Source organism: Nelusetta ayraudi, unplaced genomic scaffold, assembly GCF_046127955.1.
Source record: "Nelusetta ayraudi isolate G7.1 ecotype Tasmania unplaced genomic scaffold, CSIRO-AGI_Nayr_v1 ptg000060l, whole genome shotgun sequence".
Classification (NCBI taxonomy): Eukaryota; Metazoa; Chordata; class Actinopteri; order Tetraodontiformes; family Monacanthidae; genus Nelusetta; species Nelusetta ayraudi.
In genome coordinates this window covers 4,327,369-4,353,483 of record NW_027466110.1, presented here as the reverse complement: position 1 = coordinate 4,353,483, position 26,115 = coordinate 4,327,369, and the positions used below count along the sequence as shown (strand labels likewise).

General features: G+C 42.4%; 4 protein-coding genes across 4 annotated transcripts; 3 read left to right on the top strand and 1 right to left on the bottom strand.

The window, feature by feature from the left end:
• The first annotated feature begins 1,085 nt into the window (after positions 1-1,085).
• Positions 1,086-7,811, top strand: LOC142897676 (acetylcholine receptor subunit alpha-like). The gene is made up of 9 exons (XM_076040170.1): positions 1,086-1,289; positions 2,426-2,568; positions 2,665-2,709; positions 3,314-3,423; positions 3,863-4,058; positions 4,420-4,657; positions 6,168-6,391; positions 6,545-6,781; positions 6,869-7,811. The coding sequence occupies exons 1-9, from the start codon at positions 1,247-1,249 to the stop codon at positions 6,995-6,997; spliced, it is 1,365 nt and encodes a 454-aa protein (XP_075896285.1). The 5' UTR covers positions 1,086-1,246; the 3' UTR covers positions 6,998-7,811.
• Positions 7,812-8,201: 390 nt separating this feature from the next.
• Positions 8,202-17,523, top strand: gpr155a (G protein-coupled receptor 155a). Its single transcript, XM_076040162.1, has 16 exons — positions 8,202-8,452; positions 9,067-9,578; positions 10,423-10,822; positions 11,095-11,263; positions 11,740-11,895; positions 12,495-12,578; positions 12,686-12,806; positions 12,901-12,985; positions 13,246-13,336; positions 13,427-13,607; positions 14,167-14,256; positions 14,409-14,539; positions 15,259-15,354; positions 15,437-15,501; positions 15,943-16,080; positions 16,196-17,523. Exons 2-16 carry the CDS (start codon positions 9,146-9,148, stop codon positions 16,389-16,391), a joined length of 2,436 nt encoding a protein of 811 aa, XP_075896277.1. The 5' UTR covers positions 8,202-8,452; positions 9,067-9,145; the 3' UTR covers positions 16,392-17,523.
• On the bottom strand, positions 16,986-19,621 carry scrn3 (secernin 3). The gene is made up of 7 exons (XM_076040173.1): positions 19,249-19,621; positions 18,977-19,158; positions 18,691-18,890; positions 18,392-18,604; positions 18,138-18,300; positions 17,870-18,050; positions 16,986-17,772 (listed from the first exon to the last, which is right to left on the bottom strand). The coding sequence occupies exons 1-7, from the start codon at positions 19,402-19,404 to the stop codon at positions 17,611-17,613; spliced, it is 1,257 nt and encodes a 418-aa protein (XP_075896288.1). The 5' UTR covers positions 19,405-19,621; the 3' UTR covers positions 16,986-17,610.
• A 740-nt stretch (positions 19,622-20,361) lies between these two features.
• cirsr (corepressor of RBPJ and splicing regulator) lies at positions 20,362-25,332 on the top strand. Its single transcript, XM_076040172.1, has 9 exons — positions 20,362-20,569; positions 21,242-21,336; positions 21,530-21,612; positions 22,075-22,132; positions 22,239-22,287; positions 22,711-22,831; positions 23,564-23,673; positions 23,872-23,957; positions 24,159-25,332. The coding sequence occupies exons 1-9, from the start codon at positions 20,498-20,500 to the stop codon at positions 24,808-24,810; spliced, it is 1,326 nt and encodes a 441-aa protein (XP_075896287.1). The 5' UTR covers positions 20,362-20,497; the 3' UTR covers positions 24,811-25,332.
• The last annotated feature ends 783 nt before the right edge of the window (positions 25,333-26,115 follow it).

The window sequence follows — 26,115 nt, the reverse complement described above, 5'->3', positions numbered from 1 at the left end:
AGATTTTTTGGATTTCTTAAAACTAATTGTTATTTATAAAAATTATTTTTAGGAAGCCAGTCCGTTTGAAAGACACTCATTTTGCAGAGTGTCAAAGTGAAATGCGTCCTGTAGATGATCATCAGGTCAATGGAGATTGCGACGGCAGTTTTCCTCAGATTCCCCTCATTTGTTTCTCTGATGCTGCAGGTAACAGCAGGAGGGCGGAGTTCCCCTCCTGACTAATTCTCAGCACCTGGTGTTTCAATTAGCCCATATAGGCCCCTCCCTCCTTCATGCCCATTTTCTCTCTCTTTGTTTGTCTCCACACGCCGCACACTTCACACAAACACACGGGCAAACACTCGGAACAAACACGCCTGATCTGTGTCTCAGCTGCCTTTTAGTTTGACTCTTGCTAAACAAAATGACTGAGTTATTGCATTGAACTGCTCTGTCACCACTTTCAGTGACAGTGACATGCAGCTTGGATTTTAATGAAAAGCGGACGATGCGAACAGTAAATTCAATAAAATGTGAATTGACCTAAACGGGAAACAAGTTGGCCACTTGAAGGAAAGTGGCCACGTTGCACCAGCAGGTACCTGCAGCTGCCAAGCCTGCAGATGTGCTGCGTGTTCAGTGACCTGACACCACAGCTGGCACGGGAGAGACGCAACATGGAGTTGGACAACAAGGATTAGCATTGACATTCTTGCAGTTTGCTTTCAGACCACTTGAGGAAGATAAGTCTTGATCACCAGCCATTTAATTTTTAAAATGTTTTTAAAAAAAACAACAAGATTTGTTCCTTAAAAAAGTACCACTTAAGTATATGCACACATTTCAAGAGGAGCCGTTGAGAACAATTTATCCAGTACATAAAAACATGATATAAATATCAAACTGCTGCTTTAATAGTTAATCTGTGGTCCAAGTCAAACTTAGAGCGGCGAGCATGTGTTGTGTCTTTGCACCTCGAGGTCATGTGTGGCCGAGCTCTGGATGGGATATTTTAGTGGTGGATTACTCCGGCATGTTGATCTTATAACGCACAAAGAAGAATGTCGCCCTCTCGGATGACAAGCTTTGGCAGCCGCACACTCACATCCGCTGTCAACAAGACAGCCAGCGGGACGGCTTGCGCGGGCGCACAATAAGTCATTTGCCGGTGCTGAAAGAATGCTTTAGGCGGGTCAGACGTGTTTGATTCTCAGGTGGTCGCCGGGCTGCTTCGCTCTTATCTGTGGACGCCTTGTTGGCAAGGATGAGACCCGCCGTGTTTGTCTTCCTTCTTTTCATTCTAGCAGGTAAGACACAACACACTTCCTTTGCTTATTTACCAAAGCAAGCCCTGTTTTGTGTTGATTGTTGCCTGAACTTGGCTGAAAAAGTTTTCCTAGAGTGATTAGTTGAATGTTGCTGGCAGAGAAAAAACAATTAGTGAAGTGTCTCCTGAATTACAACGCCTAATGGCAGCTCAGTGTGAACTTGCTCACTCACTAAATACGGCAAAACTAACAAAGACATTTTTTTTTTCAGGAGCGCGGCTGTGTGAACTGTTTTGTTTTTTGCAGCCTTTTGTCGTTCTACTTCATGTTTTCAATAAGATTTTTCAGTGACATGAACCCAATGTGTCAAGAAGAAAAAAACACATTCAACCACTGAGAAAAACACCCTGCTTGCAACACAACCTTCACTTCAAGGTCAGCTGTAAAATGAAAGGGGATCCTCCTCTGGCGTGGTACAGATACACAGTGGAAGGAAAACATGTCTATTGACGTAGCCAGAATGCTGTCGCATATTTGAATGAAGCATTCCCCAAGTTAGACCCCTGATACAACATCCAAAGAAAAGTAATATACAATAATATAATAATCACATTCATGCTATTGCCGTTTCAGAAGGTTTCAGTAGCATTGAAAATAATTTTTGAAAAAAATGGTTATTTCAGATGATAAAATAAAGTTGCGCTTTATGGATCACCGTGGTGCATTTGAAACAACAAACCCTCTTTTCTGCCCAGACAACATTCAAGTGGGTCACGTTAAAACACCAGATCTCACACATTTACGGTGCCACCTGTCACATCTATTTTCCACTCATTAAAATAAGTCATCTCAGGTTTCACATGTTCTTAAAGCAATAGTCTTCTCTCGGTCAACCAGATTTTCTCTTCCATATTCTTAAAGGTCCAAACATTGAACTCTTGTCAATTTTTTTTTTCTTTGAAATCTGAAATCTAAAAACAAACTCCACATATTTCAATGTAAAAGAAATGTAGCTTTAGCTTAATTTACAGCACTCCTAAAATGTCTCATTCTCAATGTTGTTTGAAAACTGAAGCAAGCACGACTGTTGTCACAAATCACAGGTGGAATGGATTTCTCAGAGCACAAAATGTTTACATGTTTAAAGGTGAGTCATGTGTCTGTACGTCCTCTAGGTGTGTGTTGGGCCTCCTCAGATGAGACTCGCCTGGTCAAGAAACTCTTCACCGGCTACAACAAGGTGGTCCGTCCCGTCACTCACTTTAAGGACCCGGTGGTCGTCACCGTCGGCCTTCAGCTCATCCAGCTCATCAGTGTGGTGAGGCCCCGTCTCCGTGTCGACAGTGTCGCCCTCGTGTTCCCTCTCAGAATGTCTCTCCTCAGCCGTCTGAAGACTTCTGATTAATGTTCACAGGATGAGGTCAACCAGATCGTCAGCAGCAACGTGCGACTGAAACAGGTTTGATTCCTTTGATGCATTTCCGTGAAAAGACTCCTTGGAGCATTACAGTATAATTCATTTGCACAACGGATTTATGTTGCACAGTATATTTTATTATTTCTGCTATTGTAGTTTGTTATTTTTTTCTCTCCTGTAAATACATTTTCATGTATTTAGTAAAGTTAGCTGTTCTTTTTTATATTGTTTATATAAGTGTAAAACCTACTTGGCAATAAATGTGCTTCTGATTCTGATAATACAGGATCATTTTTTTGTTCTTCAAAGTTAAATATGAAAACTTGAACATAAATTACTGTGGAAAAAACAGTTTCAAACAAACTGCTGTCGCTTCTGTAATTTGATGTATAAAGACAAATCCTATTGAAAAATAAACAAGATTAGTCTGTGATAGTAAACGACTCTTGCGGCATTATGAAAATGCAACCTCCTTTTACAATAGTAAAAATATATATCAGAGAACTATTTAAGCATCCGCTTTGAACATTACATGAAAAGGTTTGCTTCTGTTTTTACCCCGTCACAGATTTCTAACTTAAAATAAACATCACAGCCAAAGCACGTCCTTTGTTCTGCCATGTGTGTGTTGGTTGTGTTTTTCCAGCAATGGAAAGATGTGAACCTGCTGTGGGACCCGGAGGATTACGGTGGCATCAAAAAGATCAGGGTTCCCTCCACTGACATTTGGCGCCCTGATTTGGTGCTCTACAACAAGTACGTTGTGCGGCTATATTTGCTCCCTCCCTCTTTTCGCTTCCTCCATCTTCACACTAGAAACAATCGTCACACCTGGGGGTCGTGGGTGGGGTGGGTTGGGCGGGGGTGGAGGGTGATTTGTTTTTATTCACCCTCTGTTGTACCCCAGAATGCTGCTCGCGAGAGCTCGGATTTGATCGAGTCAAATATGCATGCGTTGTAGCGCCCCTCCCCCTTCCATATGCTGCATCCCATACGCTGTTTTCTCCCTGACAACCAGCCCTGCTGCTGCCACCGCTGCCAGTGCCGAGCTGGGCACTGGTTGGTCAGGACCTCGCAGCAGCAGCAGCAGCACTGACGCATCCTCGGGCACCGACATCCCCCCGCGTTAATACGTCCCCTCTTCATCCCCCCTGAGTTCATTCACTGTTTATTACCCCCCACCCCTCCCCCACAGCGCTGACGGTGACTTTGCCATTGTTCATGAGACCAAAGTGCTGCTGGAGCACACGGGAATGATCACATGGAACCCACCGGCCATCTTCAAGAGCTACTGCGAAATCATCGTGCTGCATTTCCCCTTTGACCTGCAGAACTGCAGCATGAAGTTGGGCACCTGGACTTACGATGGAAACCTGGTCGTCGTCAATCCTGTAATATCACTCAAACCAGGAACAGTCCTGAACCACTACACATTGTGTAGGATGCTACAGAGCAAAATGATAATAACAATAATAACAATAAGAATAATGAGAATAATAAGAATTGCATTGTTTTCAGAATTGCATGACTGTCCTAAATCGGGGGGAAAAAAATAAACAAAATTTAATTGGGTTGTTGCCTTTAAAAAAAAAAAAATCTATTTTATGGTATCAGTTAGTGATGTGACTGGCTAAAGCAAATGGTATTAAAAACCAGTAGACTAATTTGTTGAATATTGACTCTAAGACGGTGACATACAGTATTTGTATTGTTCCTGTATAATGGCCTTTTGTGATGCTCTAAACTCCCCAGGACAGCGACCGCCCTGACCTGAGTCACTTCATGGAGAGCGGCGAGTGGGTGATGAAGGATTTCCGCGGCTGGAAGCACTGGGTGTACTACGCCTGCTGCCCCGAGACCCCTTACTTGGACATCACTTACCACTTCCTCATGCTGCGACTGCCGCTCTACTTCATCGTCAACGTCATCATCCCCTGCATGCTCTTCTCCTTCCTGACTGGCCTCGTCTTCTATCTTCCTACAGACTCTGGTGAGTCGGCACTGGCACCGTAAAACAAGAACAGTATCATCTTGAAGAGGTTTTATTTTATTAGGACAGTTTTCACATCTTCTTTAATAAGTTCAAAATAGATTTTACATCCGATAGTCTACAGATAACACACTTCATTCTAAGTCAGTCAATAAGTCTTTGTTTAGACCAAAGCTGTCGTGGAATCTATTTTCTCTGCGTGGCAGCAGCGACCCATTGGTTGATTAATGTGTGTGAATAGGTGAATGAGAGGCCATTGTAAAGCGCTTTGGTGTGTTGTGAAGGTGCTGGAAAGCGCTATATAAGTGCAGTCCATTTGCCATTTACCATTCTTCAGTTTCAGTGAACAAAAGCTTTAAAGAAAAGGTGTTTTCTTGACCGGAGGAATCAATATTTACAACCAAAGACCTACAGGGTTCTGGCTGGGTCAAGAGTTTTGTCACTGTGCAGTATAGTTGCAAGCATTGTTACAGTGTTATGGTCCTCACATGAACAGGATATCTTAAGCTTTCTGGCTCATCCGAAGTCACACGTGTAATTGGCTGCTTTGAATATGATGGATGGAACATTTGCCGTGTGATTTGTGCTCTCTGGAAACATATTATTGTGAGACATAAATCCAACATGTTTGGGGAAGGTTCTACTTGTCAATTCAGGTTAGCATTTGTCCGTACAAAGGTACGTGATACAGCACAATGCACGCGTTCAAGCCGTTTCAATGCATAAAACAACTCGAAAAATATCTATGACGACGAAGACATTCAACTAACGTCATGCGGAACAAAATTCTACAATCCTCATTCTGCCAGTCGTAGGGTCCCTTCCTCGGCACCTGCAGGAACTGCACTGTCTGCGCGCACATCTGGCTGTTCTCCCACTGTGCAGGTCTGCCTCATTACCCAGGGTCCCTCTGTGCTGTCATGTCTGAAAGCAGGCCGCTGCTTTAATGTATAATACATCACTTGATCCCTGTTTCTGATATGGCTGCTGACAGAATAGAGTGGAGGAAAAAAACTGATGCCAAAGACATGGCATCTCTTCGGGATAACTTCTCTTGCCAGGCAACAAAAAAGGACTTGTCTTGCATTTTACTTGTGAAGTGGTGTCAGAATGTGCGTGGTTGTGCTATTTTTTGCTTTCAGGAGTAACAACAGCATACAGACAAAGAGCGCCCCTCAATCTTTCAGAGGGATTTACTCTGAGATTCATTTTTGTATAGTCCTTATGAATTTCTATTGGTAGAGAAATAGTGGAGTCGTGCAGTTCTTTATGTTTTGAAATTTTTGTTTTTGTGAAGTAATTGTGTAATTTAGTGTCAGGGTTTTTCAACTCTTGTGAGAATTATTAGTCCCAAGTCTCTGGCCAAATGATCGGTTTGGAAATTTTCAGCATATGAACTTGACAGCTTTTAGACATATTTTGTAAATTTTATGTGAAATAGAATAGAATGACTAGATAGTGTACTAATGTGTACTAATAGAAGTACACATGGACTGACTGTGTCTTGCAGGTGAGAAGATGACTCTCAGCATCTCTGTCTTGCTGTCTCTGACCGTGTTCCTGCTGGTCATCGTGGAGCTCATCCCCTCCACCTCCAGCGCTGTGCCTCTCATTGGGAAGTACATGCTCTTCACCATGGTGTTTGTCATTGCCTCCATCATCATCACCGTCATCGTCATCAACACCCACCACCGCTCCCCGAGCACTCACACCATGCCAGACTGGGTCCGCAAAGTAAGTGTGCCTGACCTGTAAGTCCTGTGGAGCTGAGCGACTCCCTTGGATTCCCTTGGAGGCTTACTTTATTTCATCTGTATTATACTGCCATCTAGTGGCAGTCAGTAGAACTGAACCTGACGCATACTATGTCTTTCTTTCTAATGGCAGGTTTTCATTCACACCATCCCAAACATCATGTTCTTCTCCACAATGAAACGTCCAGGGAAGGAAGAGCAGAATAAAATTCTCCACAGGGCAGATTTTGACATCTCCGACATCTCAGGCAACCAGGCCACTCCCATCCCTTACAGCTCGCCCATCACCAAGAACCCAGACGTCCGCAGTGCCATTGAAGGGGTCAAGTACATTGCAGAAACCATGAAATCAGATGAGGAATCCAACAATGTAATAATCCAACAGCGTATACTGCACCATGTTGTTTGTTCCATTGAGTCTTGCTTTATTTAATGTAAATTCTCGATTTTCTTGCAGGCTGCAGAGGAGTGGAAGTTTGTGGCCATGGTGTTGGATCACATCCTGCTGTGTGTGTTCATGGCTGTGTGTCTCATTGGCACTCTGGGTGTGTTTGCAGGGCGTCTCATTGAGCTGAGCATGCTCTAACTAAACCACAGAGCCTCATTTTTCACATGTTCATCCGCAAGGTTCATCTCTACTGCTGCTTTACTGAACTCGCACAGAAACTGTGCTCTATATTTTATATTTCTGGGCGTTCTTTTGTGTTTAAGTGTGCTTATACAATAACACGTTACAGAGAGTTCTTTGACAAGCACACAGGGAACAATTCAATAATTAATGTCTGTGTGGTTTAAGGTGTGACACATATTATAGCTGTCATTCTTTACTTATTTATGTGTAATCTATATTTCTTCACCATAATGTACACACACACACACACACACACACACACACACACACACACACACACACACACACACACACACACACGTACAGTACTATACACAGAACTATATCATAGAGTGAAAACCATCTGATGATTTCAGTCGGTGTAATTAGTTACTCATTGCAGTTTGGTATTCACATTCATGCAGCCAGCCATTCATTTCTTTTATATCTCTGCCTATTCGTGTATATTTATTTCTTGTGACTTTTAACATTTCTTAAAAGAGCTGTTGTCTTTCATGTGTTGAGAAAAATCTTCTCTCCCAAATAATAAAAAAGATAAAACAGGAAAGAAAGCTAACCTTATCTATATTATTATGGCTACTAACATACAATACATTCTTTGAGACATGATTCCAGCTAACTTTTGATATGTGGTGAATATGTGCTAGTCATATTTGGGCAAGGTTATCTAAATATATTCCATAAATGCATTTGTTCATTTATGATATATAAAATTATAATAAAATATATATAATAATGTGCATAAGGAAAATTAATTCAAAACTAAGCACATCACATGAACATAGTCTATACTTCATGTTGACAATTTCACCTCATTTTGCTTCGCTGTGCCTCATGATGCGAGGTCCAAGTACGGTACGTTTACTGTTGTTACAACGACTTGAAGCGAAATGAAATAATAAAACAAATACACTTTTTTTGTAACTCAGTTTGCCGAAGGGCTTTTTTGTTTTCTTTAAGGTAAATACACTCTTGTCAAACAGTTACGAAACAAAGTCCCAGTCGACAGGTCACTCTGTTCGCATTGAGTTCACATTGTTTAATAACACAGCAGTGGGAGGACAGTCTGGTGAAGCAGACCGCGCCCCCTACAGTCTACTCGAATATGATTGGAGGATCACTCTTCGTAGTACGCAAATCTCTCTTGTTGTGAAACTTGCTGTGTTGGACGAAGTTGTTGTACAACGTCACGCGGTGACGGTGCAGCACGTTAGCAGGCGGCGGCAGTTGTGTAACCCGACTAAACTCAAGTCAGGCACACAACTATGTATTAGGTCGCTCACGTGGTGGCTTTCCGTACGACGTTCGACTGTTGTTATTTGTTGTACGACGTCAGTTAGCTGGCGCCGCTAATGCTAATGGCTCCGGGGAGGTTGACACGAGGAGGAGACACAACTTTGACGCGCAGAGGTGAGGGCGAATCCCGCCGGTGTCGCGTCTCGACTGGTTTCCGATTTATCTGATTCCCTCGCCGAACGACTGCGGATGTGTTTTGTTGAGCCGCCGTCAGCAGATTCGTCATAAACGTGCACAACGTGTTACCGGCGATTTGAAAGTCGCAGCCCACAACTGCCACAGCGAATATGCTGCTGTCAGTGAGCACTGTGTATAAGTGACAATTAAAAAATAAATAAAATAAAAATAAATAAAGAAAATGTAAAATAATTAATTTACAACGAGCTGTACTCGATTTTACTCCATCAAAATTGTGACGTCAGCACCAGGTATCAGTTCGATTGGGACAACTGGTTACGGTCGGTTTGCCTTGAAAATACCCAAACAATATGGGTCGACGTTTCTTGTTCTTTTCCCTCGAGTGAACAACCCAGCATATTCAACGCCGCATTGCAGTCAGCACAACACGGCACATTATGACAAATCATGCCATGTTTTAAAAAAAAAAGGAAATCAGTTCAGTCGGAAACCAGCAGGGACACAAACTCGTGTAACTTCACACACCCAGTCGTTTATTTGACAGCGGTTTCCGGTGCCGTCTCCTCTGACTCCTACCTCTCATCACACAGTATCGACCAAACATGACATAAGCACGACCGCAAACTGAGCCCCTGGGGGGGGGCGGGAGACGGGCGGATCGCCGCCACCATGGACGAGCCGGGCGCAACAAGCATATTTAACTTTTCACACATGCAGCAGGACTCGTCGTCCGCCTCTCTGGACTCCACCATGTCCATCGACAAGCTCTTCCCGGCTCTCGTGGAGTGCTTCGGGATCATCCTGTGCGGCTACGTCGCCGGCAGAACCAACATCATCACCAGCAGCCAGGCTAAAGGGCTGGGCAACTTCGTGTCCAAGTTCGCACTTCCGGCGCTGCTCTTCAAGAAGATGGTGCAGCTGGACTTCGGCAACGTCATCTGGCCGTTCCTGTGGAGCATCCTCGTCGCCAAAGTGTGCGTGTTCGCCATCGTGTGCGTGCTCACGCTGGTCGTCGCCAGCCCCGACAGCCGCTTCAGCAAGGCGGGCATCTTCTCCATATTCGCCACGCAGAGCAACGACTTTGCGTTGGGTTATCCCATAGGTGAGTTGGCCAAGTCTAAAGTGTGTTTTGCACTGCTGCTTACGATGCTTTGCACGTATATTCAACAATAATGCATCTTCATAACGACTGATGATTATATTTACCATAAAAAAACAAAAACTGTGACCCACACTTTCAAGCATTACTCAGTCATTTTACTGTGTCAGGATCAAAGTGTGGAACTTTGTGGTGCAACTTGACCTTGCAGATCTGGTATCTCACGTAATAATCTACCTCATCCGACTCACTGTTGTGTTGATAGGTATGTGCTGTGTACAAAGGACAGCCAGCAAGCAGGCTTGTGCTTCAGAGTTGCTCCGCAGTCAAATCACGGGAGTCTCATAACTCTGCCACGGCTGTTCAGTTTAGGTGTGATTATGAAAAGAGTTGAGAATCTAAAAGTTTCATTGCTGGCTGGGTGGTTCAGCTGGAAGCTGTTATTGAATAGAATACAATAGTCCTTAGAATAGAAGCAAATTTCCCCATTACGGTATAATAAAGGCTCGTGTTATCTCATCTTATTAGAGCCTCAGCGGGTAATTTCATCCACTGTTGAAAAGTCCATTACGCTGCTCTTACCTCAAATGTTCCCAAATATCAATAATGCTGTGTTGACTTTTCCACTTCACTGCCTAATATCTTAATGCAATGTTTGTTGGTTTTTCACCGGCTTTCCAGCCTAGACTTTGCTCTGCTCCGTCTTAAATGTCAAAGGAGCCCCAAAGAGAAAACACTGATACAGAAATATCAACTAATATTTGCAGTTAAGGGTGAACTTCCACTTTTGCAAGTTCATTCACTGCTTTGTTATCATTGAGCAAAATTCTTGTATCCGCATCCACAGTTGAGGCCCTCTACCAGAGCACACACCCAGAGTACCTCCAGTACATCTACCTGGCTGCACCTGTCTCCCTGGTCATCCTGAACCCCATCGGCTTCACCTTGTGTGAGATCCAGAAGTGGAGGAACCAGGGCAACCAGCAGCAGAGCAAACTCCACGTCATGGGTCACGTCGCTGCCAAGGTCCTGAAGAACCCCATCGTCTTCATGGTCGTCATCGGCATCACCGCCCACTTTGCGCTGCGCCAGACCGTACCCCCCTTCATGGCCGAGTTCGTGGACGGCCTGGCCAACTCTTTCGGGGGGGCGGCTCTCTTCTACCTGGGCCTCACCATGGTGGGTCAGTTGGGCAAGCTCACCAGATCCACGGTCGTGACCCTGATACTGCTCATCACCGCAAAACTGTAAGTGGAAGCGGAAGCGAAGCCTCCAACCCCTCTCGGTGCTCACTGTTGAAAGAAAGCTCACCGCGGAGAAAGTCAGATGTTTGTAAGCTTGTGAGTGTGTGGCTGACTCAGACCCCTGCAAAACCACAAAAGTTTCTACCGTTCAGGTGACGAAGGTTGAGCGGTCTGGAGGAGTGCATGACACGATAATAACCGGTTCACGAACACAATCTTCCAACTAAATGCCCACTAAGTGCTCTGATTGTCCCTTTTGTCATCTCCACCTGCAGCCTGCTAATGCCCTTGATTTGTAAAGACATGGTGGATCTGTTGGACAACAGCAACACCAGCGCTCTCAACCACTCCAGCCTGTCAAACTACGGCTTCCTGTACGGAGTGTTACCCACGGCGCCGAGTGTGGGAATCTACGCCGTCTACTACAACGCTGAGCTACAAGTTGTACGTTTACATATGCACACCCATATAAACACCCTCCCTTTCCACACTCGCAGCAACAGCCAGTATCAATATAGAGTCAAGTACACATAATATTTAAAGAGCCAACGTGTAACGTGGAAAACAAATCGGAATAGGCGAGATGTATGTTTTAAAGGCGCTAAAATAAAGAACTTTGCTGAGGGAGGCAGCCGTATTGCACCACTGCTTTAGTGGGCTAAAAAAATGGTAGCTGCTCAGGGTTTTCTATTGATTGAGTGACTAGCGAGATCGAGTGGAACATTAGAAAACAAAGAATTGGGATGTAGTGCATTGCCTTGCTTTTTATCAGCTTCATTGCCTGCAAATCAGTGAAAAAACGGAAAATATCTAAATTAGTCTCATTCTTGGATGTGTTGCAACTGATGATATCACCATGTAAAGTATCGGCTATCCAACTGCTGGGCCCCTCACATCCACCTCTGCCCTGCTGTCCACAGGTCACATCTGGGATGGTGATTGGCACTTTCCTCTCGGCACCGATCATGTACGTGTCTGCCTGGTTGCTCTCCATGCCCTTGATGGACGCTGAGCTGCTGAGGAATTCGCTGCAAAATGTCAGCTTCAACATAAGCATAGTGAGCTTAGTTGCGCTGGTGAGTTCAGTGGGATGCACATATGTGTTGTTTTTCCAGTCGCTCATAATTTGATTTCTAGCTGCCGTTTGTTTACTCTAGGTATTTTTTTTTTATCTCACTCTGCGGAAACTGGCAGAATGGAGGGAGAAATAGTGATTTTTTTTTTTTCACGGTAAAATTCATAATATATCTTTTTAGATTTCCATGATTTGCGTCAGCGGCCTCTTTGTTGCTGTCACGCGTCTCCTGTTCAACTTTCGTCACACGTCAGTGGAAACGCAAACATATGGCTTCTTGTTGCATGTCTGAACCACCGTGGCAGGTTAACATTATGAGACATTCGAAGGATGCATGACCATCTGTGAACAGGCAGATGCTTCACTGACTGACAGACTTCCTTCCTCATTTAATTTCATTTTTGGGCTTTCGTCAGAAACCTTGAACTCGCTCCTATAAACGATAAACATATTGTACAGTTGTTTTCTAGATTTTGTCATGCCTTGACGTTCCTTTTCAGTTTTTATGTCTTATTTTTTGGTTTAGACCATCATCTGTTACTGTTACTGTTGACTTTGGTTTCAATGCAAAAGTCTTTATCTTTGTGTTTTCTGTGACAGGTTTGGACTATTGCTGTTATGTTTTTAAGCAAGAAGTTCAGGCTACTGCCCCACATGTTCACACTCAACCTGTTCTTAGCGCAGGTGAGCACTCTGAAAAAAAACAAAAAACCGTTCAACCTGTCAGTTGAGTCGAGTGAGTTACAACTTCCTGTCAGTTAATCCCCAAATTGTTCTGGTTTGGTCTCCAGTTGTTGTCATGCATCGGGATGATCGTTTGGAACTTTGTGGTGAAAGAGGATGACTTCATCCTGCAGATCCTGACTTTCACATTATTATCTACCTCACTCTACAGCGCTTTTGTGTGGACAGGTATGCTGCACATGCAAAGAGAACATGCCGCACACCTTGACTTTCAGTATTGCCCCACAGCGAGCATGTGACAAGTCACATTTGTTCTGTGTAGGTTTGATCGCACTCTCCCTTGTGCTTATGAAAAAATTTGAGGATGTGAAAGTGTCTCCGGGCATGTTGGTCATAGCCGGCTGGGGGTGAGTCGCTGAGAGGAAATGAAACACGGCTGGTTTGTCTGCTCTGGTATTTATAAGTAGTTAATGGTGTAGAATTATTTTTTGTTGTGCCTGCGTGAACAGTCACCGCCAAACATGATTACAGGGAATGTTCAACAAAGGCAAATGCAATTTCTGAAAGTCTAATCTGCCATTGGAGATTTTTACTTTAGCGTCTAATATCTTTTCACACATGATTTGTAATATTTTCTTGTAAGTGACCTAAACGTCCGTTGTCACAGGATTCCAGCCACAATAACCGCTACGTTGCTCCTTTCTGGGCAAAAAAGGACCGAGATGATTGATCCTTTCTTCTTTTATGGCAAATCGCAGGTAACATCTTAAGGAAACCATATTTGGCAACCGTTCATGACTGCGCAGAGAGGCATTGTTTGGTGTTTCTGTTTGCATGTGCTTTTTCAGATAATCTGCACCGCAGTTGTAGTGGCCCTCAGCATTCTCCTCGGGGGTGGCTCCCTGGTGTGTCTCAGTAGAGGAAGCTGGACGCGGGGCGACCAAGTCCAAGATGAAAGCTCGACGGCCAATCTGGTGGTTGAAGAAGAACCAGACCGCGAGGCTCAGAGAGAGCAGCTTCCCAATGGAGGTACTTTTTTTTTTGCAGACAAACTGAGGCTTGTTACAAACACATGTTGAGCTGAGAGAACTGGTTACAGTGCTAACATCGGAAATCCAGGTCTGTGTCAGTAGAGTATCCATAATCCAGTTGACGATTAACTTTTTCTGTGTTGTTGAAGCAACACTGCAGTAATAAACAAGTCAAAGGTCCTCTGACAAACAACCACTATCACATAAATGACATTTCAACCTTCCCGGCCAAACGTGTCATGCTCAGTCTTGCTTTGCTGACTCACTGACTCACCCTTTTCTACTGAGTCATTAGCTTGCTTGCACTGTAAGTGCAGATATTATTCTGTGGTTTGTCTTGGTTGCATCCCTGTGTTGCATTACTTCCTTCTTTTTTTTCCTGTTTAAAATATGAATTTGTTATAATCTTTTATTTTCTGTTTCATAAATATACTGTATATATGTATGTGTATGTATATATACATATAGTAATATATATATATTATTTATATATTTTTTAATATATAGAATTTGAATACTGCAAGTAACCCTTCACACTTTTCTCGCTTTGTTATCAGCATGCCTCATATGTGACTGCGCGCCAGCCCAGCCCATGCCTGACATGATCATCAGTGCGAACATGAGCAACACACCAGCCACGCCGACGGGTAGCGTATCTTGTCTTTCACAGACGTGCACTTTAAGTGGCGGAGATTTAAAACTGCTACTGTATAGACAAGCTGAATAGGCGCAGTCACACGGCCTGCCTTGGATTATATACAGTTCAGTGTTGAAATATGTGCTCTGCTGCCACCCTCAGGTCAGTGTGAGGACAGGTGCGATTCCACAGACTGCCTGCTGGTGCAGGCGGAGGAGGTCCAACAGGTGGCAGACAGACAAGTGGCCCGTCATTTGCTCCTGTGCCTGCTCCTCACTGTCATCCTGGTGGTTGTGAGTAAACCACCACCTGTCAACGCCACACTGACACAATGTCAACCTGACTTTTCCTTAGTATTATTATTATTATATTTTCTGCATCACAAAATGAGTCAGAAGGAAAATGCCTCTGTAATTTCTGACTGCTGCGAGCGTTGACAGGCGACAGCTGCAGAATTTAACGTCTCTGTGCTTCTACAAGGTGTCGGGTCCTCCCAGCACATTTTGTTTTTTTGCACATTAAATACAGACATTAAGCTATTTAACAAAACCTTTTTAACATTTAGAAAACGACTGTGTGACAAGTATATAAGATCTATTAGCATCTAATTGTCATACAGCATGTTACTCATAATGTTACAGTTAAGTTGTTACGGTCCATTTATCTTTTATCCCTCCTGATCTTTGCCTGACCAGACCTTTGTTTTGGGCAACTTATATTTGATGGTGCAATATGGGGTCATGATAAAACTTTAAAAAACAAAAAACAAAAAAAAACTACATATGTGTTTTTATTTTATTTTTCATTCCAATGAATCCATCAAATATCACCCAGTGTGCCTTTAAAGGAACTCCAGCTTCAAAATCAAATCATTTTTGGATTTAAATTTGTGCATCAGATTGTCAGTCTGCCACTAACAAATGTTAATATTTTCACCTCAAACAGTCACCCATTTATTATTGTAGACAATATTTTTTTGTTGTTGTAATGGCTTCTGTTTCTGTTTTGACAGAACTTGTCCAGCTGCTTGTGGCTGCTCTTTAACAGCGTGCCCAGTCAGCTCTACTTGGAGCTGCAGTTCTTCTGTGCTGTGGCCAACTATGGACAGGTTGGTCTTTCACATACCCCAGGAACCGTTGGGGTACTGATATGGATCATCAGTCTAAGTATTGTTTTTTTTCTCTCGTCAGGGTCTTCTGTCATTTGCCCTGTTTGGTTTGGACAAACATCTGATTTTACTGCCATTTAAGAAACGGTAAAGAACATTTGTTATCATGAAGCACTGCAACGCTCTAAAACACAGAAAATAGTTGATGTGAGTTGTGCTTGTACAACTAACTGAAGTTAGAAAACTTAGACTCTCAACATCATGAACTGATTTCAGTTGTGACAAATACAGTACCATGTTAATTTTGCTACATTTTTAACAATCAGAATATCAGGTGAGTACATGGTAGCTGCATACTCTCTCTGTGCAATATTAATGTGATAATGCAGATTTTGTAATTGTAATTCTGTAGCTCTAGCTAACACGTTCCAAATGTTGAGGATGCAGATGGTCAGTTGTTCAATGCAAGACTCACATTGTGTGGAGACTCACACTGTATGCTGACAGTGTGTAACAAACAAACATACGTGTCCTCTTAATGTTTGCATGTCTATCTGTTTATATTTTGCCTTTGCTCATGATGTTCAGGTTGACCAGTCTGGTTTACGGAAAGAAGCACGAGGTGCAGTTGCGGACTGATTTGCCAGAGGAAGTCAAGTTGACCTGCACCCAGTTCATCAAATACCACAAGGCCCAGTGTTGTGAAGACATTGTCAAAAAGAGATGGTAAATTCCGTTGTGTTTTACACCTTTTAAAAGTAATAGTTTCAGTTTTCAGGGCATTTCGTGTACGCCGGCCTTGAAAAGACCTTTTGGCTTGAATGCTGTTTCTGACTTCCAGGTGCGGTAAAAGCAGGATGGTGAGCTGCTTCCTCGGCTGCGACCTTGTGGACTGGCTCCAGCGGGTGGGCTTGGCTCAGGACCCGGGTGAGGCGGTGTGCTACGGGACCCGGTTACAGCAGGGCGGCGTCATCCAACACATCAAACAGGAACACGACTTCCAAGACAGTCCCCTTTATTACCGCTTCATATCCTAACGCGCAAGGACGAGGTGTTCCGTGTGGAAATAGAGATCGTTTGGTATTGTTTTTTTTCTAAATGACTGCCAGCTGGCTCAGCGAGAAAAATACAGATATTTTAAGAAGAGCTGACTCCACAGTGTGCCAGTGCTGACTTGCGCTCTCCACACACTGGTCACACTGCATTGTGCAGTGGAAGGGTAATGGCTCTTGACTAGGCATTTGGTGTCTACTGTCTACTGCATATTGCAGCAGGCTTGTACAGTGGAATGTGCAATATACATAATGTATATAAAGGGAATTTCTAGTGTTGAGGCTAAAGGTTGTTTTTAACTCCACCTACTATGACTGGCATTTAAAATTCTGAAATGTTTTTTTTTTTTTTATTAGTACAAAAGCTACTAAGCACTGGACTTTTGAATTTATCAAGTACTTAGATGTATACAACAAACCTGCTGATGAGAAACTGTGAGGCAGGTAGGTAGAGCTTGCACTGCAGACAAATGGCAAATGCAACTACAGCTTTCTACTGCAGAATGTAGTTAGTTCATTTGTTGGCCAGTGAAGAAGCAATCAGTGCTTCAAGAAAAAAGGGACGACTGAACCACAGTATGCCTTGCCAGCACTTTAAAGAAAAGCCTCAGATGACTTAATCTGAAGTTTGACCCTTAATCTATGTCTTTCATAAATGAATGTATTCTGAAGTAATGCAGTCAATACATACAAATCATATGCTAATGCAATAAACCAACTGATGAAGCAGGTCGTTAACAAAAGCCATTGGGTGGAAATTTACTTTTGCTCTTTTGTTATTTGCCAAATACACAAAGGAAAGTTACGTTTAAAACCAATTACAGGTTGCTGACATTCAGTTTAGTCTCAGATTGTTTTTGTTGTCATAACATGTGAAAAAAAAATGCATGTAACAAATCATTAGCCACTTTTGTAATGGTCCAAAGGGCTTCAAGCTGTTGAGTAAATAGCAACCCAAAAAAATAAACAGACAACTAACTGTTAATAAATATTTACTTTCAGGGACAGTGTTTTTAGAACTACTGATTAAATTGCCTTGACTACTTTATTTTTGTTAAATGCTGCAAATGAATAATGTGTATTTGTGTTTTTAAATAAATTTTATTGCCAAACTCAAGATGCTGTGTAACACATTATTGTTTTGTTCGATCCTCCATTTGTAAATAATCTATGTTTAAATTGAGTCCGACATTGTTTCGCCCACTCAGCTTTTACCATACACTGCCATCTCTTCCTCAACGCAGCTTGTGAACAAATTCACCAAAAGGTCAGGTTTGTCAACACCATGTGACAGAAACTCCTCCATCCCTTTCAACTTTTCCTCCTCCAGTAGTCTCATGTTTTGTGTGATCTTCTGTCCTTTCTCCTAAAGACCAAAAAGCAAAACAATACACAAGTTTAATTTACAGGCAGATCATCCCAAAGTGCAAAAAGAAATCCATAAAAAGTGTGCTTATTAAAACCTTGTAAGAGTCAGTGATGGCAGCCACCAGCTCATGTTTGACAAACAGCTTGTGTTTGCGGTCAGGCTTGCTTTGGAAGCGCGGTTTCTTTTTCACAGGGTCTTCAGGACCAAAGGTGGGAGAAGTCGTCTCCTCCAGCGGCTTGAGGTGTTTCACAAAGATGAACGGCTTGAAAACAGACCTGAAAGACAAAACAAAGCGCAGAAAACCCTAAACTCAGGAGACTTGTGAGGATTCTTAGCAGCTGAAGCAGAGAGGAGTGCTTTACCTCTCCGGGTCTGGGGTAGCTGTGAAATAGTGCACTCCTGGCAGCGAAGGATCGCTGGGAATCACTGACACCATGCTTCCTGTTGTCATGAACATGCCCTCCATGTTGATGCCACTATCTTTATCCCTCAAGATATTCATCATGGCCTCAGCAGTGATGTGACCTGCACAATAAAAGTTAGTACATGCATTAAAAAACTGATTTTGTTTTATGTTAAGGGGTCAACAATGTGTCAGAAAACCTGCAACACTCACCAGCGCTCCTTTCCAGCATCTTCTTGCCCTCGCAGTATCTGCTTCCAGCTTCCTCTATCCTGCCTGTGGTCATGAAGGAGTAGACTGTGGCAAAATTAAACGGAGACTTCCCGTCCCACCAGCCCTCGCTCTGTGCATATTTCCTCATGTCCGGGTGCTCTTTGTCTATCTTGGTTGTTATTCCATATTGATTGGAGATGTTTCGATATCCCTCTGAAAGGAACAACAACAACAACAACGTGCTGCCTTCAGACACACTTTTATTTCTTTTGATCCTTTCTATTACTGTTGGTCCTTACCTTCCACCCTCTCCGCTGCCCACATTTTCCCTGACGTTTCGAGAAGCCATGCCTCCTTCCTGTCCGATATGAGGAAGCTGTTGTGGTACGTGAAGCTGCACTCGTCCTCCATGCAGGAGCCCCCCTGACCATACTTCTCCAGCAGCTCTGCAATGACGTCCACCGCCCCCTCGGCTGTGTCAGCTCTCTCCAGTCCAAGCCTGGAGGATGAGTGTGGGTCAGAGACTGCTTCGACACTGGCGGAATGAACTGTGTTCACGTCTGACACAGAATCCAGGGGCCTCACCTCACCAGGTCCATTCCAAGGAGGGCCTCCTCTCCATCAGCGCTCTCTCGGCCCCACACTGCTTCGTTTCCAATGCACACTTGATGCTCGTTCGCTCCCATCTCGGCCCCCCACAGCCATGCCGGTTTACTCAGCACTACTGCGTGAGTGTGAGCCACCTGCTCGATCTCAATGTAGGTGCACTTTGCACGCACAAGACAACGACACACAGTGTTGAGCTCTTAACAGTTCAATTTGGGCTCAGAGGTTCATGTCAAACGCACATCACCTACCTCCACCGTCTCGCCAGCACCGTAGTCCCGGGCAGGATGGTACACCACCTCTTGGACTTCATCGCAAGGCCTGTCAGAGTTTTTACCAAAAATGACGCGCTCCTTCTCGGTGGAGGGGGGCAGAGCCACGAAGGTGTCACAGGAGGATGGTCGCATGTTGAACTGACAGTGTCTCCGCCGGATAAAAAAAAACAACTATATAATGCTACTACTAGTTAGCCTAACGAGCCTTTCAGCAAACCGGCGGGACAACGATCGTGTAGCTGACCGGGGTTCGATTGTTCCACAGAGAACTTCCAGCTGGAGTTTCTATTTCTCCTGAGTTTCTGTTTACACATTGACCCAGTGCAGCGCAGGCGCAGTGTGGCTAGGTCACGTGACCAGAAGCTTAAAATCAATGTTGCGTTCACCCGGCAAACTGTCTGAAAACGTCGGTGATAACGCGGCTGCTGCTCTCATTACAACCTGAAATTTGGTAACGTACTCTTGAGAAATGTTCTCAACGTGTTGACAGACACAGACATGAGTTACGTTGCTGTGACCTAAAAAAAAATGCACCCAAATAATGTCAAATCTGTCTCGATTGAAGCTGCATTTCGCGGCTGTTTTTTTTTTTGTTTTTTTTGTTGTTTTTTTGTTTGTTTGTTTTGTTTTATTACTTTTTAAGAAGCGTAAGCTTAGTCGACCCTTTCAATTAAATGTTTTTTCAAGGTGAAACATGTCAAACGCTTTATAAAACGTCCATTCAAAATGTTTTACTTATACAATAGAACAGTGGGGGGGAGAAAACAACAAAACAAAACGAACAACCCCCTGACTTACACATGCTAGCTACTACATACTGTATTTTAACTCCATTTACCTGTGGAACCATGCACACCTGAACAGCAGTAACACAAACAGCAACACTTGAAGGTAGGCCTGAATAATTATACCAAAAATAACCGCACTACGCGGTATTTTACATTTACCAAAGAGTCATATATTGTCATAGTGTACCATTTATGTTATTGGTATAACACGGTTTAATTCAAAAACGTGCTGAACCGTTGTGAAAGGTTTTTGCTCTTATATTTTCGCTCGTACTTTAATCCAGCAGATGGCGCAAATGTATGCCAGTCGGGCTGACCCGATTGATAAAAGAAGAAGAAGAAGAAGCTGTTTACGTGCGTAGGAGCAACGCTAGCGAATACGTTGCCTGGCCTTTATGCTGAGTTAATTAATTTTGAGTTATAGCCTTTTGTTAAACATGGGGAAGTCGTTTGCCAATTTCATGTGCAAGAAGGATTTTCATCCTGCGTCGAAATCAAATATAAAGAAGGTGAGTGCTAATATCGGTTCACATTGTTAGCTTTCTCCTGTGTTTCAGCTAGCGACCCTACCTAGCTTCAGTCTAACAGTTACTACGGTTCACTTCATGTTCATGTAAATACTCATACTGTAAACAAACACGTAGACAAGTCTTAGAAGACGTAGTTTTTGGCTCTATATCTTAACCGGTCATAAATTTAAAACTACAAACCGTCGAAATCCATATGTGGTAAGCTACTGCTAACCGCATGAAAATCTACTCAGAGTTGAAATGTAGAGTTGTTAAAAATCTTTATTTGCATATGCTGTATTATATAATAGCCGAAGAGAGGTAAATACATTTTCAAAGCAACACGGATTGTTTTTTGACATGCAATTTGCTGTAAACGAGTCTCCTTGAGTTGATCAGCTGTGTATGGAAAGTACTTTGACATAATGTGTATATATTCCAAAATTATATATATATATATATATATATATATATATATATATATATATATATATATATATATATATATATATATATAAAGCTAGAAGTATTTCATGTTTAAATCACCAACTATATTACATTGTTTTGTATATTGCCAGTATATGAAGATAATCCAAATATTCTGCTGTCCATGCAAAATTAAGCAATTTAAAAATGTTGTCTCATATCTAAACTCTTATGTGGATCCTGCAGGTATGGATTGCAGAACAGAAACTCACCTTCGAGAAAAGCAAGCAAGAAGATCTTATGCAAGCCTACCTGAAAGAGCAGGAGACCTACAACAACAGGTCCGAGGACAGCTACAGAACAAAACTCCTTCCATCTCCTTCAAACGTTGCTTTTTTTTATTGATTTATTTTAATGATACATACAAGAACTATAAGATACTTTTTGATACTGCATGCTAAGACTTATAGGCTTATAGACTTAAACATTTTCATTCATTTTAATCTCATGTAATTACCTGTTATATGGTTGTAGGGTGCTGATGGGCGACGATCGTGTTAAAAATGGCCTCAATTTTATGTATGAGGCTCCACCTGGAGCATCCAAAGGTAAGATGTCTGAGCTAAATGTTATCCATCCAAGTTTTGTCTTTCCAAATATTCACGAAAAAAGAAATGTTAAGAATGAATGTTGATTATAAATAATGATTGTATTTCTTTTTTTTTTTTTGTCCATGATTGTCTTCTCTAAAGAGGAAAAGAAAGAGGTAAAGTAGACATTTTATTGTTTTGAGTATTGCATTGCTTCATAGAGATGTTGCCATATAACCACGACTGATGTACACATTTTGTAAAAACTAAAGAATTGGTCGCAAAATGAAATGTAACAACCATGCAAAGTGATCGAAGTATAGATGCACATTATTATTTATTACCCCATATGATCCTTTATTCAGAATTTACACACTCATAACTTATTTTTGCATTTAATTATCATATTCTTTCAAGTCACTTAGATGTCATGTTTATACTCCTAACTTGATGAGGAGAATGTATTCATGTATGTGATATATTTCATACTCCAGGACGGAGAAGACGAATACAAGTTTGAGTGGCAGAAAGGGGCTCCAAGAGAGAAGTAAGTGTGGGCTGTCATAAAAGAATTTTTTTTTTGTAAGTCTTTGACCAATTATCCACTGTGCCTCCAGAATTTACATTCTCACACCTTTTACTCTCTCATGTAGGTATGCAAAGGATGATATGAACATCAGAGATCAGCCCTTTGGGATTCAGGTGTGTGATAAGGATTTCAAAGGTGCAGAGCTGGGATTGCACCAAAGAGGGTCAAAAGTCATTAGAATAATCAGAACTGAAATGAAACCTTGTCGGTAAAAATTAAATATATTAGACTGTTTCTTTTCCTCCTTTCGTCTCCTCGGGTAGAAACCATGCTTTGATTGCTATCGCAGCATGTCCAAACTCAAACTGCACCCTTTAACTAAGGATTGTGTGAAAGCATTGATTTAGGTCTCGTTGTCAGAAACCATGATGAATTGCAGTCGCTAAATAATCAAACATTCTACAAATGAAACACATACACAGCAGTGTAATGTATTTCTTAAGTCAGGGAAAATCTTGCACAAGTGGACAGCAAGGTTATGTTGCCGTCATTATGCCCACATACATCCAATAAATGTTCTGCTGCTAATGTTGCAGGTACGAAACGTGAGATGCATCAAGTGCCACAAATGGGGCCACGTGAATACAGACAGAGAGTGTCCGCTGTACGGGCTGTCGGGTATCAACGCCAGCTCCATGGCCTCGGAGGAGGCACCAGGTAGAGTCCATCTTTGACTTTCATTTCATTTATTTTCATGTTGTTATTTTTAAATAATTGTGACTATTATTGTTTCTATCGATGTTTTATCAGTGTGAATTACAGAATAATTTAGTGCAAACGAGAAAAATTTGACGTTGAGTGACCGTAAAGTGAAAAATTAAGCTTTATTAATTTTAAATGCTTTTTGGTTTTTGTATATCCATTGCATGTTGCAATCACTAACTATAGGCTATCCATTTTTATATTTATATTCTGTAATGGAATAAACTGATGTATTAGATGTATAGTTTGAAAAGCCAGAGAAAGCCGGAATTTGGCAGGCTCTCTCAGCTTCTTGGCGTGTCTGTGTGCACTTCCCTCTCCGTTCCCGCTGGAGCTCCCAGGCTTCGGCTGATTCGGACTTGTGCAATCAGTGACTGGAGTTGCAAAGTAATAATGTTTACCCTGGGAGAGTCCAGTCAGTGTCTGCTGGTGTTGATGGTGGAGTGCCGTAATGGTCCCCCTCCTGTGCCGGGAGAAAAAAAATGTAATTATTGTGTATTCTGATTCCCCCTAACTGCTGCTTTGGCAGAGAATGATATTGTATGATTTTCTCAGCCGGAAGTGGAGTGAGTTGATTTGATGTCCCATTCTGTTAACAAAGCCGCCCCTGAAATTCCCACTGTGGAAATAGTGGTTGGCAATGGTCTGACATCAATGGGAGTCTGAGGCTGTGATTTGTGCTAACAGGTCCGTCGATGCACCCCTCAGAGTTAATGGCGGAGATGCGAAACAGTGGGTTCGCCTTGAAAAAATGTGTCCTTGAGAGGAACGATACAGTTGGTGGCGATATGTCCCAGGTAATTGTCTTGTCACGCACACTCGTATTCTCCACAGATCAATGACCTTTATCACCGAGAAGTATTTTATGCGGAAATAAAGAATGTCAAAACACCTAAATATGTATTTTTGCCCATAGATTCAAATACAGAAAGGCTCAGATTTATCTTTGAGAGTCTTCTCGTTGCACTGCCATATAACGTCTGTTTCTCTGACAGGATTTTGTTGCCAGTGATGAAGAGGACGACCCTGAAGTGGAGTTTCTTAAGTCGTTAACCACCAAGCAAAAACAGAAGCTGCTCAGGTGAAAAAAATATATATTAAAAAGAAATTTCATCAATGGTTTGGCCTTTATTTAATCGTGAGCTCAGTAAATGGTCAGATATTATTTAACTTTTTTTTTGGTAATTTAACAGTGTGTGTTCCAAAAACATCACAAAACCTAGTAAAATAGTGGTGTAAGTGATTTGCCGGAAAGTGACCTGATTGTGCTCTTGTTCTGCAGGAAGCTCGATCGCTTGGACAAACACAAGGCCAAGAAAAAGAAGAGTAAGAAGCAGAAGAAGAAAAGCAAGAAAAAGCACAAGAAAAAGCATGAGAGTAGTGACAGCTCAAGTGACTCCTCTAGCAGCAGTAGCAGTAGCAGCGACAGCGACAGTGGCTCAGATTCGGAAAGCCGTGGAAAGTTCAAGAGCAAAAATAGAAAGAAGAGCAAGAAAAAAGATTCCTGTCGGGATAACAGCTCCAAGACTGAGCGCCGAGTCAAGAGTCAAAAGACCTCGTCGCGCAGGAGCAGGTCACGGAGCCCTCGCGGCAGAGAGGAGCGCTCCGAAGAGGAGTCCAGAAATTATCGACAGACCCGGGCCGAGAGGGGACGGAGCGGGAGTCGACACCGCAGCCCGGGAAAGGAGAGGCGGCCGGACGGAGGTCAAGAGAGACGGAGACGTGACAGCAGGGACAGACAGAGAGCCGGCAGCTCCATGTCCGGCTTGGACCGGAGCAGGAGCCGCAGCAGAGGCAAAGACAGGCGTCGCAGCAGAGACGGGGAGAGGAGCCGGAGCGGCGCAGAGGGGAGGAGGGTGAGAAGCAGGAGCAGGGAGAGGAGCAGGAGCAGGAGGAGGGAGAGGAGCCAAGACGGAGGCAGAAGGAAGCGCTGACGGCTTCACTTCCCTCTTTGAAAGTGTTGGTCCAACAACAGAAATGTGTTTTATATTCTCTTTGACTGAGAATATTGTTGTTTTTTTCATTATTTGTAATGTCGGTAAACAGTCTGCTCCGTTTGAAAAAAAAAATGGTCTTTTTCGCGCGTTGGTTTTCTTTTAGTCCAGTAGAGGGAAGCAGTGGACAGAAAATACCCATTGGAACCTCGTCGCGCCGAGCCGTGAGAAGCTTCCAAAATCGATTCATTAACTGTTAAAAGCAATTTGCAGCTGTGATCCTTTAATGGGGAAATGTTCGCACTCGTTTTAATGGTCAGTTGGTCCGGTTATTATTATTATTATTATTAATTTTTTTTTTCTTTTTTTTTGCTTTCACAACAATTTAATCTTTTTTTTTAAAAAAAAAAACGCCTTGCAGTTGTATTTTCTGAATGACAATTTAAAGCATCCCAATGTTCTTTATTTGTAACAAAAAATATTGCAAACTGTATAAATAAAAGAAATTCTGGGGAAAAAAAACCCTGTCTGTCAGAGGATACATTACACGTTACGAGGCGTAGTTTTTAAAAAATGATTTTGCAAAAACAATATTGTTTATTAATTTTTGTTTTTTTTAAATATAATTGCAGACTATTTTTTCCTTTGACAAATTATCCTGAACCTCGCCGTGTTTCTCGTGCGTCTCAGTCAAATGAAACTAATACACCTGTTCACACGTTTACAGCCTTTACAAGAAACCAAGTAGACGCAAGCAAAGGCTGTAATAAAATCACAATAGTATTTTTTTTTCTTTTGCTTGAGTTTTTTTTCTCTTTTTTGTCATAACATTGTGAGTGGTTTTTTTTGGGGGGGTTTTGTTTTTTTTAAATTATACCTTCGCCATTCAACGCGTTCCTCCCGTTTATCCACGTTTATTGCAAGCAACAAAAAATACACATTTAAACGGAAACATGTTAACTTAAGAATTTTTTAAAAAACCATTTCACGAAATCCCCCTCAAACAAGGCAAATAAAAGCCCCGAACCACATTTATTATCACGATCAAATTTGACGTCCTACACGCCCAAAATGCGATTTTTTTTTTTTTTTTTGCCTTTAAAGGCGCCTCCTGGTTTTTATATTTAGATAAAATTCAAATTGGCGATCTAATTTATATTTTTTCCGCTATCAGGCCGTTTCACTAAAGCGGCTGCTGTCACACAAAAGGAAATGAAAATAATTTCCCTCTATTGCCTTCTGGTCAATTTAACATCCTCCTTTTAAAAAAAGGAGGGGGTGCTGGTGGAAAGAGGCTGTCTGGAT

What these genes read in the sequence shown, in the direction of transcription:
- cirsr (XM_076040172.1), top strand. Translation starts at nt 20,498, where the DNA reads ATGGGGAAGTCGTTTGCCAATTTCATGTGCAAGAAGGATTTTCATCCT. An exon ending in AGCATCCAAAGGTAAGATGT is followed by an intron (nt 21,613 to 22,074) that starts CTGAGCTAAATG and finishes TATATTTCATAC; the next exon opens with TCCAGGACGGAGAAGACGAA. An exon ending in AAAGGGGCTCCAAGAGAGAA is followed by an intron (nt 22,133 to 22,238) that starts GTAAGTGTGGGC and finishes TCTCTCATGTAG; the next exon opens with GTATGCAAAGGATGATATGA.
- scrn3 (XM_076040173.1), bottom strand. Translation starts at nt 19,404, where the DNA reads ATGCGACCATCCTCCTGTGACACCTTCGTGGCTCTGCCCCCCTCCACC. An exon ending in GGCAGCGGAGAGGGTGGAAG is followed by an intron (nt 18,605 to 18,690) that starts GTAAGGACCAAC and finishes TGTTCCTTTCAG; the next exon opens with AGGGATATCGAAACATCTCC. An exon ending in CCATCACTGACTCTTACAAG is followed by an intron (nt 17,773 to 17,869) that starts GTTTTAATAAGC and finishes TTTGGTCTTTAG; the next exon opens with GAGAAAGGACAGAAGATCAC.
- gpr155a (XM_076040162.1), top strand. Translation starts at nt 9,146, where the DNA reads ATGGACGAGCCGGGCGCAACAAGCATATTTAACTTTTCACACATGCAG. An exon ending in TCTTTTATGGCAAATCGCAG is followed by an intron (nt 13,337 to 13,426) that starts GTAACATCTTAA and finishes GTGCTTTTTCAG; the next exon opens with ATAATCTGCACCGCAGTTGT. An exon ending in TCACTGTCATCCTGGTGGTT is followed by an intron (nt 14,540 to 15,258) that starts GTGAGTAAACCA and finishes CTGTTTTGACAG; the next exon opens with AACTTGTCCAGCTGCTTGTG.
- LOC142897676 (XM_076040170.1), top strand. Translation starts at nt 1,247, where the DNA reads ATGAGACCCGCCGTGTTTGTCTTCCTTCTTTTCATTCTAGCAG. An exon ending in CCTTCTTTTCATTCTAGCAG is followed by an intron (nt 1,290 to 2,425) that starts GTAAGACACAAC and finishes TACGTCCTCTAG; the next exon opens with GTGTGTGTTGGGCCTCCTCA. An exon ending in TGCCAGACTGGGTCCGCAAA is followed by an intron (nt 6,392 to 6,544) that starts GTAAGTGTGCCT and finishes TTCTAATGGCAG; the next exon opens with GTTTTCATTCACACCATCCC.